Raw genomic sequence first — 18,585 nt, 5'->3', positions numbered from 1 at the left:
CACAAGATCCCACCTTCCATTAAAGAGAGACGATGTCAAATGCTTTCAGGTGGAGAGGTGTTTCAGTCTTCTGTTTCTGTCTTCTTGTTTTTAGACACTTTTAGCAGAAATCACCAGTTACCAGCAAATGGCACTCATCGCATCTTCCTTTGCCTTCAGCTGGAGCAAGTGGAACTTGCTGAGCGGAGAGGAAAATGTGGTCTTCAAGGTACGTATGGGCTGTGCTACTTTGGTTTCGTTTTCAAGCTTCTTCCCTGCATTCTACAAACAGGAGCAGGCAGCTTTCATGTGCTTTGCCCTCATCTCCTGTGCAATTAGGTAGCCATTGATGGTGGTCGGGGAGGGGGGGGGGCAAGGCAGGCAGGGAAGACCACCTGGTAGAGGCATTTTGCCCTCTCAGAATCTGGACATAGACACCCAGTGCTGATGGTGACTGTGCTGTCATCGCTAACCCTGCGTCAGGGATCAGAATGGTGCCTGGCTTCCCCTTTGCACTCTGGGAAACACAGGGTTAAGCAAACCAAACTTGGGTCTCCAGCTGCTTTCGGACTACAATTCCCATCATCCCTGACTACTGGTCTTGCTTGCTAGGGGTGATGGGAGAACATCTGGAAACCCAAGTCTGGGAAACACTGGTTTAAACCATGGTTATATAGCATTATGTGAGGGATGCGGGTGGCGCTATGGTCTAAACCACAGAGCCTAGGACTTGCCGATCAGAAGGTCGGCAGTTCAAATCCCCGCGACGGGGTGAGCTCCCATTGCTCGGTCCCTGCTCCTGCCAACCTAGCAGTTCAAAAGCATGCCAGTGCAAGTAGATAAATAGGTACCGCTCCGGCGGGAAGGTAAATGGCGTTTCTGTGCGCTGCTCTGGTTCGCCAGAAGTGGCTTAGTCATGCTGACCACTTGACTTGGAAGCTGTCTGCGGACAAACACCGGCTCCCTCGGCCTATAGAGCGAGATGAGCACGCAACCCCAGAGTGGTCTGTGACTGGACCTAATGGTCAGGAGTACCTTTACCTTTATATAGCATTACATATCTGCATCAGTGCTGAAATTCACATTAACTAGGTGCTTTTGGGTTGGTTACAAGAGCAATCCTGGTTAGCGCTAATGATGAAGATGCGAGGCTATATACAATGCTTTGGGGGGAAATGATGGCTAAGGGGTCACACGAGGAGGAAGCTTATCAGTCCATAGAAAGTGTTCGAAAGAGACATTTCAGGAAGCGGAGAGGGGGGAGAGGAACAATTTGTACCAGTCTAGGTTCTCCTATGCAGCAATAGGGCAGGTGGAGGGACAGTTTCCTAGCATAGCTTTCTGACAAGGAAGCCTGCAGGAATGCCTAGAACAGACATAGGCAAACTCGGCCCTCCAGATGTTTTGGGACTACAATTCCCATCATTGCTGACCACTGGTCCTGTGAGCTAGGGATGATGGGAGTTGTAGTCCCAAAACATCTGGAGGGCTGAGTTTGCCTATGCCTGGCCTAGAATGTAGGGATTAGGGGGCGGCAGTGCTGCCACATAGCAGAGAGAGTGAGTGTGCAAAGCTTGTTTCAGCCTTCAGCAACTGAAACCTGACTTGTGCACACCCCCACCCCAAGGGCTATCGCCTCCAGATGACTGCAGTCGCCGTCGGCCATGCTGGCTGGGGCCAATGGGAGCTGGAGTCCCACAGGTTAAAGGTAAAGGGACCCCTGACCATTAGGTCCAGTCGTGACCGACTCTGGGGTTGCGGCGCTCATCTCGCTTTACTGGCCGAGGGAGCCGGCGTACAGCTTCCGGGTCATGTGGCCAGCATGACTAAGCCGCTTCTGGCGAACCAGAGCAGCACATGGAAATGCCGTTTACCTTCCCGCCAGAGCGGTACCTATTTATCTACTTGCACTTTGATGTGCTTTTGAACTGCTAGGTTGGCAGGAGCAGGGACCAAGCAACGGGAGCTTACCCCGTCGCGGGGATTCGAACCGCCGACCTTCTGATCGGCAAGTCCTAGGCTCTGTGGTTTAACCCACAGTGCCACCCGCGTCCTGTCCCACAGGTTAGCCCTTCTGAAAAAGGAAGATTTTGGTGCTACCCTCCAGCCCCCCATTTTTCTAAACAAACAAACATTACTACTTCCAAGCCCATCAGGTTATTGGCTATAACAACTCCTGGCCTGTCCTGTTGGTAGATCTGTGAACACCTTTCAAAAGAGCCAGTATGGGAAAAAGACTGGGCCCTCCTGATGTTTAACGGGCAGAGAGCTCAGAGGCTCCAGCTCACCGAGGACAGCGACAACTTCTCAAAGAACATAGCAGAGGACACGGAATTCCACTCCACCCTTTACCACCTGATCAAAGACTTTGGCAGCGAAGAAGCAATGGAGAGAATTAGGCAGGCCCACCACCTATTCATTGACGTCGTGTACCAGCTGCTGCTTTCTACCAAGCTACTAACGTACTCTTGAGAAGCCACGCACCACTTAAGAACTTTATTGAGTCGAAGACACTCCTGTCAATAAAATAAGAGGTTGATGTTTGCGATAGGTTCAACATTTCAGATGCATTTTTTCCTCCAGAAAAAAATAAATACCATACTTTGTAATCTGTTGTGGACAAACTATATTCACTCCCAAGTGTTTCCTAAAACACGTTTCCTAAGAGCTTGCAGCTTCGGTACAATTGGGGGAGGGAGGGAAGAGAGATTTTTAAAAATTCCGAAGGTGCCGGAAAGCATCAAACTGTGTTTCGTTTTGAACTGAATTACCAGGAAATAACTTGCAAGGGCAGGGCCTCCAGAAAAATTGAGATGTTGCATCTGGAAGCTGCATGGGGACCTTGGATGATGTTGAAAGTTCAGAGAGCTTGAAATATTTTATACTCCTTTGCACCTGCCCATTGAAAACCACATGGCAGGATGGCTCCCCATCTTGATGTCCAAAAGGGACCTCATCTTGAACTCCCACCAGTGAATTATACGGGAGGTGGAGCTTGGTGCTGGAGGCGAGTATATGGCCACAGTAGCTGCTGCACGGATGTCCAAACGTCGCCTGTCCCAACAGGGGCTCCTTCTGCTGGCCTCTGGAAGGAGAAGCCCAGGAGGAAGGTGGAAAGAACAGCGAGGAGCACCACCGCAAAGATGGAGATGAAGAGAGTCTTGCTGGTCCTGCAGATGGTAGTCTGGAGAGAGGAGGCCCAAGAGAAGAATCTGCTATACCTGTAGGGAGGAAAAAGATGGTGGCTATCTGCAGACTAGTTGCACTGCAGAAGGCGTGCTGGGGAGACCACACATTACAAGAAACACAAAATAACTGTAAGGTAAAAGGTGACCCCTGACCATTAGGTCCAGTCATGGCCGACTCTGGGGTTGCGGTGCTCATCTCGCTTTATTGGCCGAGGGAGCTGGCGTATAGCTTCCGGGTCATGGGGCCAGCATGACTAAGCTGCTTCTGGCGAACCAGAGCAGCGCACGGAAATGCCGTTTACCTTCCCGCCAGAGCGGTACCTATTTATCTACTTGCACTTTGACGTGCTTTCGAACTGCTAGGTTGGCAGGAGCAGGGACCGAGCAATGGGAGCTCACCCCATCGCGGGGATTTGAACCGCCGACCTTCTGATCGGCAAGCCCTAGGCTCTGTGGTTTAACCCACAGTGCCACCTGCGTCCCTAAAATAATTGTAGCTAGGTTTTAATAACAAAAACTCCTTTTACATTAATTATAATATATCAATAAGCATGACCCAACCACCAGGGAACAGAGACAGCTAGGTGCTGCTCTTTATATACTATACCCAACAGCTTAATTAACATAACTTAACAGCACCTGCTATACTGCTTCACAGCTATAAAACTAGGTCACGTTTTTTGCTCTGGCCCTTAAAGAGATACACATCTTGTGGAACAATAATGAACCTTCAAATTTAAAGAGACCATTCAACAAAAGCATGTGGGGAGGAGACTTTTGGTGCTTTATGCTAGGACTCAATTGGCAACAGCATAGGCAATGAAGACTTGCAGCAACTTGTTGTGCTCCAACATGTGCTAAAGTAAATCTGAAGATCTTCATTGGATTCATGGAGCGAGGACTTGCTGAAATGTGCTCCAATTTCCCTTTTTAGAATTTTGGTTTTAGGACAGTTGAGCCACCATCAGAAATGTGTTGGGCCACAGGGAGGACCAAAATGGTAGGTAGGCAAGGAACAGGAGACAAAAGAAGGGGGGTGGATCGGGATCTGTGTCTTAACATTACAACCCCACAATTTAACAACGTAACGTTGTTAACCTCTCCCAAGGATCTGCGTGGGCAATGGGAAATCTCTTCCGTGTTGATGGACATCAGAAACAAATGCCGGCCACACCATGTGTATGTTCACCTTTAAATGTGAGCTGAATTCCTCCCCCTCCCTGCTCAGAAGTTGCCTTTATTTGCTGCCACCGACTCCAACTCAGTCGCTTGAAAACCCCCAAATTCCAAGCATGCCCTTTCCCTCTGCCACTTACAGTGAGTGCAGCCCCCATTTCGATGAGCTGCTTTCCTTTTCGCTCAGCTTCCAAGCTTTGCTTCCTCGCGTCTCTGGAGCCGGCTGTTCCAAGGGAGTGTTTCTGTAAGGGATAATTTCATGTAAGGGTGCCGTCGGCTGGCGAGATTATGCATTGCTTTGACAAAAGGATTAGCCTCTCAAATGCTCCTCCCCTTTTCATTGCAACCGTATGAGGGGGAACTATACAGCCTAGGACCCTCGTATCTACGGGACCGCCTCTCCTGGTATGTCCCACAGAGGACCTTACGTCCTCAAACAAAAACACCTTGGAGGTCTCGGGCCACAGGGAGGTTAGGCTGGCCTCAACCAGAGCAAGGGCTTTTTCGGCTGTGGCTCCGATCTGGTGGAACGCTCTGCCACAAGAGACTAGGGCCCTGTGGGACTTGACATCTTTCCGCAGGGCCTGTAAGACAGAGCTGTTCCACCAGGCCTTTGGCCAGGGCACAGCCTGACCCCCGTCTTTGGTAATTCTTCACAGAACTCTAGCCCAATGGTTGCCATCAATTTGATTTGAACTGATTTTATAATGAATTGATTTTAGAATGCTGTATTATTTTACTGTTGTTAGCCACTCTGAGCCCGGCTTCGGCTGGGGAGGGCGGGATATAAATAATTTATTATTATTATTATTATTAACTACCTTATGTGCTTCGGGTTGCTACACAAGACTCCCGGAGGGCATAAGAGGAATTTGCCAAATGCAAAGTTTCTAGTCCCCTGCAACATTTCCTTCCCAATGCTTTTCCTCCAGAATATTATCATCCTTACAGCTTCAATCCCTTTCCCCAGCCACATTGGCCCCCAAGGCAGCTCACAATATTAAACACAACCCAGTCCAACAGCATACAGTTAAGCTTTAAGTGAAATTGTACAGCCAACTACAAATACCAACAAGAGAAAACCTACAGACAGCTTTGATATCATGGTCCGGATCAGGGGTCGACTCCTTGGTGACCTCCAAATACTGTTGGACTAGAGTTCCCACCATTTGTGACCATTGACTTAAGAGTTAAGAACCACTCAATAGGGTCAATTGCCGCATCCTGTTCTCACAGAGGTCTCTGGGAAGCCTGCAAGCAAGACTCAAGCCCAACAGCATTTTCCAACTTCGGAATTGGAGCCCAAAGAGCACTATGTTGGCTACCCCTGGTCTAGACAGTATCCTAGACCAGAAAAGCTTTCAATAATAATAAAAACAATAATTTTTATCATTTATACCCCGCCCATCTGGCTGGGTTTCCCCATCCACTCTGGGTGGCTCCCAACAGAGGACTCAAAACAGAATAAAACTTCAAACATTAAAAACTTCAAACATTAAAAACTTGTTTTTTGTTTTTAAAGTGAAAATAAAGCAGGCTTTCTCAAAGGACTAAAATATACTAGCTTGGAAGGGAGCAAAACAAAAAGGGGGCCACTATAGAGAGGGACCTGGATCTCAGGTACTTGCAATCACCTTCTCTGGACATGTGTAACTTTTGGAAAGAGGCTTATGGGGAGACACTACTCCTTCAAAATATTTCCATTGGATGTTCTCTTGATATAAGGAACTCGCAGAAACTTTCATCTCTCACACACAAATGTGCTGTATAACTATAGCTAAGGCTCCAATACTTTGGCCACCTCATGAGAAGAGAAGACTCCCTGGAAAAGACCCTGATGTTGGGAAAGATGGAGGGCACAAGGAGAAGGGGACGACAGAGGACGAGATGGTTGGACAGTGTTCTCGAAGCTACCAGCATGAGTTTGACCCAACTGCGGGAGGCAGTGGAAGACAGGAGTGCCCGGCATGCTCTGGTCCATGGGGTTACGAAGAGTTGGAAACGACTAAACAACAACTATAGCTAAAACCAAGGTTATCCAACTCTGAATGGACCAATCTGTCCATTTTCGTTTCTCTTTTTTAAGTTTCAGAACTCCACATCAGTTTGCAATGATTTTTTTTTTAAGTCCTCACGAAAACTCATCGGTGAATTTCTTCTAATAGACACAACTTCCCATTTAATTTCGCTTATTAGACGCTGCAAACCCATTTCCCCCTAACGCAGTGCGTTTTGTATGTTATCTTCACTAACATATGCATTTCTACGCACGCTTTTCCCATATAGATTTTTGTGCCCATTACACTGCCGGGAAACTGCATTGCACAATTTGGAGAAGTGCAAATTTTGAATTAGGCAGGTTTGCCTTTAAATGTTAACTGAATCAAATTTCTCCTCCCCCAGACTTAGCAGTGACCTCCAGGTGTTCTAGACTACAACTCCCAGATACACAGGTGCTTTCTAGGTAGTGAGTTAGGAGGAAAACAATTACCACCATTCATCAGAAAGCAATACCCTGGCTCGGGGGAGACATATGAGGTACAATTTTGACATTGGCTTCTAGGGCCAGACAATGTGCAAGAAGCATAGAAACTTACTTGGGCTCAGTGTGCTCTTCCTCCGACTCAGCCCAGGAAGGCGAACTTACGTACCTCTGCAACAAAGGGCGCTTCTCGCCTTGCTTTGCTCCCATTAAGCCCCTGTGGGAAGAAGAGATTGGACCTGCTTGCTTTTCCCTTGCAGAGCAGACGCTGCCATATTTACGTATAAGCTAAACAAGCTATAGGTTAGGGCCCCACTCTCTTGGGGGCCCCCAAAAAATTTAAAGGAAAAACAAACCTGGTTGTACATTTCAAAAATATAAGATAAAAAACAAAATAAAACCCACATACAGCAACCGTGTTTTGTTTTGTGTTGTGTAGGCTCCTATGATGTAAGTAATGGGCCCCGCCTGCTAGCCTGCTCCCTAAAATATCACTGGTTTGCTCATTTCTATATACAGTGGTACCTCGGGTTAAGTACTTAATTCGTTCCGGAGGTCCGTTCTTAACCTGAAACTGTTCTTAACCTGAAGCACCACTTTAGCTAATGGGGTCTCCTGCTGCCGCCGCACTGCTAAAGCACGATTTCTGTTCTCATCCTGAAGCAAAGTTCTTAACCTGAGGTACTATTTCTGGGTTAGCGGAGTCTGTAACCTGAAGCGTCTGTAACCTGAAGCGTATGTAACGCGTGGTACCACTGTACAGTGGTTCCTAGGTTCTCAAACTTAATCCATTCCGGAGGTCCATTCCAAAACCACAGTGTTTCAGACTTTTAAAAACAACCCCTAAACCAGCAATTTAACATTAATTTTACTATCTAACGAGACCACTGATCCATAAAATGAAAGCAATCATCATATAAAAAAATCATTTTAAGTCAGAGCTTAATAATTATTTCACTATTAATATACCTCTTCTTTATTGTATTTCACTATTAATATACTTCTTCTTGACTGTATTTCAAACAATTACTTTGATAAAATATATATTTTGTTATGTGCAAATAGATACCTACTAGGTCCATAAATGACCATATAGCATATATTCAACACAAAAAACAGGGACAATTTGTTGTTGACAAAGGACAGCTGGACATAGAAAGGGCCCCATTACCTTCAGTAGCTTAGGGCCTCATCAAACCTAAATCTGGCCCTGAGAGCAGATCATTGCCATATATGCAGAATACCTTCGGCAGCGGCAAAAGAAAGGGCCAGACATTATGCAGAACATTATGGATTTATCACACGAAAGCTAAACTACGTTTTTGTGGGGCAGTTAATCACAGGTAAGGTTGGACAAATCAATCAAGCTTCTCTCTCTTTTCTATCAAATTCTTCATCTTTCTGCAGCAATTTGTAATTTTAAAAAATTTACAAAAATTCACAAGCATTGTAACATTATTTTCTCCTCCAACACACAATTTTGTATCCGGTTTTGACTAATATGCACCAGACATTTCCTCCCAACACAATGCATTTCGATATGTTATTTTTTACAAATGTATGGGTTTGTACGCAAATGTCCCTCAAACTGTTCTTCCAAAGAAGTTCGCCTGGCACCGTTATTATATATCTTTAGATGCCAGGCAAAACCATGCCACTTTAAATAATCTATGGCCTGCAAAAATGTAGCTACTATGATGACTATTTTATGATTAGGCTGTCTGTCAGTATACTTTTTACTATGCTTTTATCACTAATGTTCCGTAATGTGCTTTTAATGCTGCACACTGCCCTGGGATCTTTTGATAAAAAGTGATATGTAAATTGAACAAATAATGCTAAATAATAATAATAATAATTTTCTTAGCACAGAAGAGAGAGGAGCAAATTGTGCTTCTTCCTGACATTCCAAATCATTGTATTAGAACCTGCTCAAAAGGCCAGTATGAAGACATCTCAATAGGTGGTGTCCAAGTTCAGATACATTTCAGTAGATTAGTGTCCCAGAAGCATGTTTCACAATATAGCTCCTGCCTGTACTGTACTGTATTTTCTGGCGTATAAGACTACTTTTTAACCCAGGAAAATCTTCTCAAAAGTCGGGGGTCGTCTTATATGCCGGCTACAGCAGCAGCTCCTGCAGCAACCCCCCACCAAAGGACAAAATGACAGCAAATTTAATCAGAGGACATCAAGCTCTCTAAATGAAGCAGAAATATGCTTGAAAATTGGCCCCAGAAGCCCCCTCCCCCAATCACCAGCAACAGAATGACCCTAACCGCTCCCGGTAGTAGACCACTAGCAAATTCCACAAAAGCAGTAAAAAAATCAACAAAAGCAGTAAAAAATCCCCCCAAAATGCTTCAGCAGGTCTGACAAAAGCAATAACCGTGTGAAGTTCAGCGACGTCCTAGCATCCTCCATTTAAATGGACCCAGCCACACCTCCCCCCGGCCACTGGGAAGTGGAGCAGATTTCCGAACCGGACTGGAGACTGGTTTTTTAAATTTTTATTTGGTGTGCGTTGGAAGAGGGGTAGTCTTATACGGCGAGAATATCCCAAACTCTGTATTTTAACTGGAAAAGTTGGGGGTCGTCTTATACACCCAGTCGTCGTATACGCCGGAAAATACGGTAATTGAATTCCAAACATTTAAAAGGTATTAGTGAACACACACTATCCATCTCTTTCAACCACACAACTCCTTTCTTACCAACTAGGGCGCCTGTTGAATTTGTCACTTTTGTCACTTCCATCTGTTTCATTTAACTGGGCCTTTGGAGAAAAAAGGAGAGGAGAGTTCAGCATGTATTTATCCGATACATCAATGGTAATAAACTATTGGTACTGGAAAATGCCTACATACCAGCGGCAAAACAGCATTTCCAGTATTCCTAGGCAAGGTTGCAATGCTAACTCGGCGTAGGGATGAAGGCTACATAAAATAAGAGACACTGCTTGTTGGGTTATGCCTTCGAGAGCTAACACGCCCTGTGGTTTTCTATGCAAAAGTAACACTCACATGAACCAAGAACAACTTAGCAATATATAAGAATAGATGCCATTGTTATTATTCTTATTTCAAGATGTCCTTCTGCAACTCTTCAGCTGTGTAAGAGTACCCGGTCTCACAAATGTGTATAAGTTGGTACAGGGTGGGCCAATGCACGGACCCCCGAGTCCTTTTTGTGCGGCCCTTGGCAACATTTGACAGGCCCCCCCTCGCCACAGCCCTCCCACTGGCTTCCCAAAGTTGGTTAAGCGAGGTGCTGGGCTTTGGAAAGGAGGTATCTTGACAGGGTCCTAGACAGGCATAGGCAAACTCGGCCCTCCAGATGTTTTGGGACTACAATTCCCACCATCCCTGACCACTGGTCCTGTTAGCTAGGGATCATGGGAGTTGTAGTCCCAAAACATCTGGTGGGCCGAGTTTGCCTATGCCTGTCCTAGAGTAATCCTGCCCCCATCCCCAAACCTAGTTAATGCTTTGCAAGCTTCCTTCTCAAAGCCCAGCACCTCACTTAGTTGGCTTTGGGAAGGTAGTGCAAGAGCTGCAGGGTGTGTGTGTGTGTGTGTGTGTGTGAAATTTTGGCCCTGCTCCCCCTTCCCCACGCAACATGGCAGTGCACAGCCCACAGCTTCCATGCTGAAGCATTATTGCAGCCCACTTGCTATGAAAAATCGGGGCACCCTAAGTTAGTAGATGCTTTTAATCTTTTATTGGAAGCCACCCAGAGTGACTGGGGAGGCCCAGCCAGATGGGCGGGGTATAAATAAAAATTATTATTATTACTTTTCATTGAGCAAATATCTCTCCGTGGAAGTCCACTTGGGCCCCAAGCTGATATGGTGCTACAAGGAATGGATGATTCCATTGATGTTAGTTTCTCATATATATTTTTTCAAATCTTCAGTTCTCTTCACATTTTCCATGTCAGCTTGCAATTTTGTTTTACAGCCTTTGCAAAAACCCACCAACCTTTTAGTGCACAATCCACCCTCCTCATAGATTTTTCTCCTAAACATACACATTCTCGAGAGCAAGCGCCCCTAGCAAAACACATTTTTTTGTACTCGTGTGGTTGGAGAACGGCATTGCAAAATTTGGAGGCGTGAGTCTGTCAAAGCACTGCTGCGTTTCAGTTCTCATATTTTTTCAGCAAAATGCAAATCGGGCATTTTCATGCAAACCAAACCGAGCGTCAGCCGCATCTGTAGATGCAAAACAAACCAAATTTCTTCCCTGTCCCTAGATGTTAATCACATGTCAGCTCCCTTTTCTGAAATGAGTTGCGCTTGACCACAGACACATAATTTCACGTTCCCTAACTCTCCCCGATAGAACCCATTGATGTGGGTTGGAGATAGGGACATTTAGGGTGCCATGGTGTTATGACACAGATAAAATATTACACTAGGTTGCCTTTTGCAGCAGCACCAGATGTGCTGCTACTTGGGGCTTACCTTTAAGTGCAAGAAGAATAAAAACCAAGTGGCAAGGAGTAACAGGTCATGTGAACAAAACTTCAAAAGGAAGAACATGGCTGTGCAAACTATTGCCAGTTGAAGAAGCATCTCCTCCATCCAATTCCTTAAAAAGGCTACTCAGCAAGGACACCAAAATGTTGCCCGATTGTAAATTCCACTTCAATTGTCTCTTGGAAGGCAGGGAATTCTTTTCAATATTCTTTGCTGTATTACATTTCAGGTCACTTAGAGGCAGAAGCATACCATGAGAAAAACCAAGCCTGAAATTCTGCAGTTCAGGCAGCCAACTGTTTTTGAGATTTGTAATCGCAGGGATTTTCCAAGTTCCCAAAATTTCATTCAGAGTTTTTTTTATTTAAGGGCATCTTGCTCCCTGTGAGTTCCTTCAACTAGGGAATTGGATGGCAGAATATGGAGAAGCAGAACAGAGGGAAAGGCAAAGAGCGAGCAAAGCACAGCAGCAGGTCATGTTCAGAATCAGCTCCAATTTGAGCATTTATGTCTAATGTCCCTGCTAGGTTAACTTGAAAGCGTTAATATTGGTTTCTCATTTTCCCAGGCTAAGTTCAGTTCACACTGTTTTTGCATACATTTGTGGAGCAAATAAATGAAAAAAACTATGTGAATATCCATGTGCATTTTCATGCCTGTCTCTGACACACCTCTTTTTGTATCCAACTTTGCATTTTTGCAAGCAGTTTTCCCTTAACAGAAGGCTTTCTTTGTGCAATTTTCGCTAATGTTACACATTCTGCTATCTGCACTCTTTGGTTGGAGAACGACACAAAATTTTGAAGGAGGAAGTGCAAATTTGGTGAGTCCGCATCAAAATGTGAGCCAGACTGATTTCTCCCTCATCCCCCCTTGAAAGTCCCATTACTTAAAGGTACTCATTAAACTTTCAACACAGGATGCACCGCCAATAAACTTGAAAAACTGTATTTTCAGGGTTGCAGCCACTGCTTGCACAACTCTTGAGTTCCACTTGAACCATCAGCACTAGAAAAACAAACTCCATTTTGCTCCAGACCAGCATGTTGTATTCTGCTACAGAAGCTAATCTCATCAGAACGTATAGCCTACAGTTTGTTTCTTCAACGACTGATGCTGAAAACATTCTACTCCTGCATCAGCTTCACATACAAACCAACTCCAATTATTTTGCTTTGGCCAGTGGTGGTAAGGGAGCATAGTTACCATGCAGAGTATTGATTCTCCCTCCCGCTTGAGGCTTAACCAGACATTGCCCACACTTTCAAAATATCACAGCCCTATGAGCTAGAATGTAAAATTTTCTTTATAAAAAGCAAGCAGATTGTCAAAATGCCAAATTCTGCAAAGGATGACAATTTGGTTATTTGCATAGAATAATTAAAAAAAGGAACTTAGTTCAAGAGACATTACACACCCAAATTTGACTTCAGAGCCTTCTTTAAGGAAAACATGTCAGGGTTTTTTTAAAAATCACATCATTGGAGTGGAGATCAATAGAGTCTAAGATTGCAGCAGAGCACAGCATAGGAAAGAGCAGGTTACAGTGGTACCTCGGGTTAAGTACTTAATTCATTCCGGAGGTCCGTTCTTAACCTGAAACTGTTCTTAACCTGAAGCACCACTTTAGCTAATGGGGTCTCCTGCTGCCGCCGCGCCGCCAGAGCCCGATTTCTGTTCTCATCCTGAAGCAAAGTTCTTAACCTGAAGCACTATTTCTGGGTTAGCGGAGTGCTTAACCTGAAGCGTATGTAACTTGAAGCGTATGTAACCCGAGGTACCACTGTATCAGGGGCAAAGTGTGCAGAGAACTAGAAGCTTAAAACTGCGGCAACATTTGTACCTTTAAGGAACCAGAGAGCTTTTTAATCGAAGATTCATCTGCAACAGCAACAAGAGTAGGGGGAGAAAATGAATCTATAGCACAACTAAAGGTCTGCAGGGCTATCAAGGGCTACTAGCCATAATAACTATGCTCTGCCTTCACATTTTGTTGGCCACTGTGAGAACAGGATGCTGGACTAGATGGGCCATGGACCTGATCTGGCAAGCTCTTATGGTCTTCTTAAGCCCACACACAGCAGAGAAGGAGAAGAAGAGTTTGGATCTGATATTCTGCTTTATCACTACCCTAAGGAGTCTCAAAGTGGCTAACAATCTCCTTTCCCTTCCTCCCCCACAACAAACACTCTGTGAGGTGAGTGAGGCTGAGAGACTTCAGAGAAGTGTGACTAGCCCAAGGTCACCCAGCAGCTGCATGTGGAGGAGCGGGGATGCGAACCTGGTTCACCAGATTATGAGTCCACCGCCCTTAACCACTACATCTCACAGGTTGATGCCTGTGGTTGATGCCTACTGCGACCAGTAGGCTGGGAGACTAACAGCAGGTGGTGCCAGAGCAAATGCCAGGCATAGCAATTGTGTCTCCGTCTTCCTCCCTGCTGAGTCTTACAAGGCACAACACTGAGATAGACGAGGAGGAAGCTGAAAGGCCACTGCTTGTCAGTAAGGAGACAGGCAGGCAGACTGAAGGTCCATTCATCCCAATGGGCCAGCCTCCATTAGCTCCACTAGCCTCCCCAGTAAGAGAGTCCAAGACGCTCAGCATGCATCAGATGCTCAGCTGTCACCTGCATGTTGCGGGGAAGCAAGGGAGCAAATGGTGGCAGCTAATGCGAGGCCAAGTCAGGACCTTGCCAGCTGTTACCTCGGTCCCCGAGAGAGCCGAAGGACTTTTCGTTCTGGAGCAGCACCTGCTTCAGCTCCTCCAGCTCCACGTGCTCCCTGGCGTACGTACGCTTCAAGTTCTCCACGTGCTGAATCATCACTTCTACAGCTTTACTGGCCCGGCTCTCCTGAGAAACAGAAAGTTAGGGGGGCACACGGAGACCAGCCGGAGAATTTGCAGAGCAGTCCTTGCGTGCAAATGCAGAACGAGCCACCGAGGCCGATGGGAAGTGTAGCCCCAAAAACGCATCTGGAAGGACGCCGGGCTAATTTGTTCCAGAGCTGAGCTCGCCTAAAGCGTTGAGGGAAAAGGAAGAGGACAACCTGGCGAGCCAGAGAATGGCTCCAGTAAACACTGGACTGTACAATCTGATCTGCACACACAATGGAAGGCAGCGATTTGCTTCTATTTAGATAGAGAGTTGACGACTTCCGGATGCTGCAGAGGATAATGGCGGTGTGCTGAGTGTCATCTGTGACACAGAGCCGGCAGAGAGGCTTGGAGGGCAGCGCTACAGCTCAGCGCACCCCAACCCCCCCACCACAGGAGTGTGGGGACCCAAGAGTTCCAGCAGAGCGAGAATTCTCGCCCCCCCAAGCACCCCCGGCTTCTATTAAGATAGAGAGTTAATTCTGCAGCCTAAGATGCCATGGGGGGAGTCAAAACTAGTATCCTCTGTTTGTAGCGAAGATTTCCTAAAAATAATATACTTGCAGATTAGAGCTTCCAGTGCAGCCTGCTTTCTGCTGTGCTCGCTTTCTAGTTGCGCAGGGAGAGAGCAGGTGGGTGTGCTTTGCATAGTAAAAGGTAAAGGGACCCCTGACCATTAGGTCCAGTTGTGGCCGACTCCGGGGTTGCAGCGCTCATCTCGCTTTACTGGCCCAGGAAGCCTGGCCTAGTTCAGCTTCTGGGTCATGTGGCCAGCATGACTAAGCCACTTCTGGCGAGCCAGAGCAGCGCACAGAAATGCCGTTTACCTTCCCGCTGGAGCGGTACCTATTTATCTACTTGCACTTTGACGTGCTTTTCAACTGCTAGGTTGGCAGGAGCTGGGACCGAGCAACGGGAGCTCACCCCGTCGTGGGGATTTGAACCGCCGACCTTTTGATTGGCAAGTCCTAGGCTCTGTGGTTTAACCCACAGCGCCACCCGTGTCCGTGCTTTACATAGGAGAGTATTAAAAATGCAATTCCCCCTTCCAACTGCAGTCTAGAGAGGTTCAGTCCATTCTCTTACTTGATCCTGCTGCAACTGTAGACTAGGTTCAAACAGCTCTGTTCCAATTACGATTAATTATGATTACTATTAATTACAATTACGACAATCTTTATTGTCATTGCTCCATACAGAACAACAAAATTGGAAAATCTACATAAAACATTCAAAACCCAACAAGCCTGCTATCCCAGCTATCCCAGCCTGGTTAGCCCCCTAAAAACTCTGATACCCCATTTTTAAATACAATATACTCCCATAGAGACTCCTTACACTGCCTTTAAAACCAAAATCGCATTTGGGTAGAAACTGTTTCTCAGGCGGCTAGTCCTAGTCTTTATAACCCTGTACTTTCTTCCAGAAGGCAGAAGCTGAAAGAGATCATTTCCGGGGTGCGCACTATCCTGCACTATCTCTGCAGCTTTCTTATGGCACCTGGAAGCATAGATTTGATCCAAGGTGGGAAGAGTGCACCCAATTATTCTCTCCAATTATTCCAAGCTGCATTTGCATGGTTTTTTTCACATCAGAGGATGTCTACACCCGAACAAGCACACAATCTTTTTTACTTTCCCCTCTCCACATCAAGAACTCCTCTTCGTGAAGTTGTCATCTGCACAGGTGTGACACCTGTCTCTAATGCAGACTCTCTTCTGAAGTGCAAAGCGAATGCAGCTTAACTTTCCTCTTCAGATTGAAGCTGGTTTGAAAAAAAAAATGCATCCAAGCAGCAGTATTTGTCAAGAAACCACAGGGTTGGTATGGATTGTGGCTAATATGTGAATGCTGCTTCAAAAATTAGCAGTGGGAGCTTGCTGGGTGCACAGCATGCAGTAATGTAAACATAACCATATACAGTCATACCTCGGGTTGAAGTAGCAATTGGGATAAGTATTTTCGGGTTGTGCGCTGCAGCGACCCGGAAGTAACAGAGTGCGTTACTTCCGGGTTTCATCACTCGCGCATGCGCAGACGATCAAAATGACGTCACGCGCATGTGTGGAAGCGGCGAATCGCAACCCACGCACGCGCAGATGTGGGTTGCGTTCACTTCTGGATGCGAATGGGGCTCTAGAACAGATCCCATTCGCATCCAGAGGTACCACTGTAGTTATAGTAAACATGATCAGACGGACAATTCGTGAGCAATATTGGTTTTGCCCACGGGATAGGTCTGAAGCCTCAAACCCCCATGCACAAGCAGGAGTCCTTATGTTAGCTTCAGGTTAGTTTAATCTGGCCCTTAGTGACTTTAATCATTATCAGAGACCAGACCCTGCAAGTGTCCCTATTTTTGAGGGACAGCCCTGGATTTACTGAAGCCATCCCAGCTTCTGATTTGATTCTGGAATGTCCCGCTTTTCCTTAGGACGTTCCAGCATCTATTTTTCTTGGGGGGGGGGGAGCACTGGCAACAGCAAATAGGGCTTCTAGAGTAAACTGACAGAGGATGGGACCTTTGCTCTCTGCCCAAGTCCACACAAGTTGTATGAAGTAACACAAGGCAAAATAAATCTCCCAGGTAAGTTTCAGCCAAGGCGAGGTTCTACTCCAAATCCGTTTGTGGATTTTACTCAGAAATCAGGCATTCAACAAAGTTGTTCAGGATCAATGCATAGCTTTTCCTTCCCATGAGAACCACAGCAGTCTTCATGGCACGAGACCCTCTGCTGCGGTGCCCCTCAAGTTCCTCTCCTGCTTCTTTGCCCCCAAAGCCGCAATTCCAAAACTGATCTCCCAAATGGACCTTCCACTTCTTCTGTAACAACTGCCCTGCCTTGTCTAACCGTTCCTCCTCAGGTCTTCAAACGTCTGCAGATATAGCAAGATCACACCATCCACCCAATAAAGGAATGGCCCAATTTTAAGCTTGCGCCTTCTAACAACAGGGTTGAGGGATCTGTGCCCCACCCTAGACATTGCTGGACTCCAAATCCCATCAGCCCCAGCTAGCTTGGCCAATGGGGAGGGATGACAGGAGTGGGAGTCCAGCAATCTCTGGAGGGACCCAAGTTCCCCAACCCAGCTTTAAAAAGAAAGAGACAACTTTTACATTTTCTGGAATGGACCACTTACTTGATGAATGGCCCCCAGCATTTCTGCCTTGCTGGCAAGCCTGGTGGCGTACTGGTTCAGCAGCTCCAAGCTCTTCTGAAGCTTTTTGACGATCTCCTGTGCCTGGTTATCTTCACTTAGAGAGGACAGGGACTGAACAGGAGCAGTGTTCAAAAGGAAAAAGAGGGCATGTAAACATTGCAGCCATTGTATAAAAGAAGATTAAGCAGCAGGGTAGAATGGTCATAGCTCAGGGCATGCAGAAGGCCCCTGATTCAGGCCAGCTCCTCACACACTGTTGCAAATGGCCTTGGAGCAGAGAAACAATGGAGGGAAGTGTGTTGGTGACTTCATAGGTACTAGCCAATCAGTACCTGTCACTGGTTTTTAAAGCTTGCTCTGGGAGGTGACAAAGCCGCAATGTGGACACTCTCAATTTACCCACCCCACTCTAAAAATGTTATGCCCATCCTCACCCTTTTAAAGCAAAGCTAAGGGAAACAATGAGCAACAGATGCACATAGCTCATCCTTACATCAAGTAGTTTCAAGGCGCTGGCAATCTCCTTCCTCAGGTTTCCCTCTGCTAAATCCCGGGACCTTTCTTCCAGCCTGACTCTCTTCTCCAAAGTGAAGAGGTCACATTTGAATCCCAGAGACAGCCGAAGAAATTCTCCCTGGCGAAGGGGAAAAAAGATACACACAACCCCAATGCAGGCAATGACATAAATCAAGTTTCCTGATCAAAAGGGATTGCCCATTAATTGCTACCGGCAAGGGGAAATGGAAAGCGTAATGCTGGTGGTCAACAAAATAGATTCAAAGACTCTCCCAAGGCAAATCTTTAAAAATGTAGTATAAACACTGACAACTGGGAAACACTTGCCTGCGAGCGCTCCAGCCTTTACCAAACAGCCTTTACCAAAGGTGTCATGGACTTTGAAGACGCTCAAACTCAGGACGAAAGGGAGAAACGTGCTAAGAGGAAGGCACGCTTGGCAAATCCACACCGTGATCAGCTCCCACTCAGAAACCAATGTCCCCACTGTGGAAGGACGTGTGGATCCAGAACTGGCCTCCACAGTCACTTACGGACTCATTGTTAAAACCATGTTATGGAAGACAATCTTACTCAGCTACAAGTGATGGCCAGAGAAGAAGTAGAGGACTAGTCCTTGCAGGTGGAAAGCAAGCAGATAACGGCTTCTCTTTAAAAAGAGGTGAAACTGACCAGTAATGAAGGATAAACCTAAAAGTAGAGGCGTGCTGTTCACAAGATCAGA

At 46.2% G+C, this 18,585-nt stretch overlaps 2 protein-coding genes across 7 annotated transcripts in view; one reads left to right on the top strand and one right to left on the bottom strand.

Annotated features, from left to right (window-relative positions):
* Window positions 1–2,588, top strand: part of LOC310742912 (GTPase KRas) — a 79,185-nt gene extending 76,597 nt beyond the window's left edge. For all 6 annotated transcript variants that reach the window (XM_083572743.1, XM_083572746.1, XM_083572741.1 and 3 more), the window contains 2 exons: window positions 95–208; window positions 2,176–2,588. In XM_083572743.1, coding sequence (XP_083428869.1) covers window positions 95–208; window positions 2,176–2,451 — 390 coding nt within the window. In that variant the 3' untranslated portion in view covers window positions 2,452–2,588. The remainder of the gene's footprint in view (window positions 1–94; window positions 209–2,175) is intronic.
* IRAG2 (inositol 1,4,5-triphosphate receptor associated 2) overlaps window positions 2,461–18,585 on the bottom strand; it is a gene marked incomplete at its 5' end in the record, with an annotated part of 60,865 nt that continues 44,740 nt past the window's right edge. Inside the window, 9 exons of the mRNA XM_083574822.1 lie at window positions 2,461–3,200; window positions 4,484–4,585; window positions 6,941–7,042; window positions 9,540–9,601; window positions 9,693–9,761; window positions 13,149–13,186; window positions 14,013–14,160; window positions 17,325–17,456; window positions 17,839–17,979. Coding sequence (XP_083430948.1) covers window positions 2,957–3,200; window positions 4,484–4,585; window positions 6,941–7,042; window positions 9,540–9,601; window positions 9,693–9,761; window positions 13,149–13,186; window positions 14,013–14,160; window positions 17,325–17,456; window positions 17,839–17,979 — 1,038 coding nt within the window. The 3' untranslated portion in view covers window positions 2,461–2,956. The remainder of the gene's footprint in view (window positions 3,201–4,483; window positions 4,586–6,940; window positions 7,043–9,539; window positions 9,602–9,692; window positions 9,762–13,148; window positions 13,187–14,012; window positions 14,161–17,324; window positions 17,457–17,838; window positions 17,980–18,585) is intronic.

This window comes from Podarcis filfolensis, assembly GCF_964270895.1.
Source record: "Podarcis filfolensis genome assembly, chromosome: 10".
Lineage (NCBI taxonomy): Eukaryota > Metazoa > Chordata > Lepidosauria > Squamata > Lacertidae > Podarcis > Podarcis filfolensis.
The sequence above is the reverse complement of the archived record's forward strand: the minus strand, read 5'-3'. Positions and strand labels throughout refer to the sequence as shown.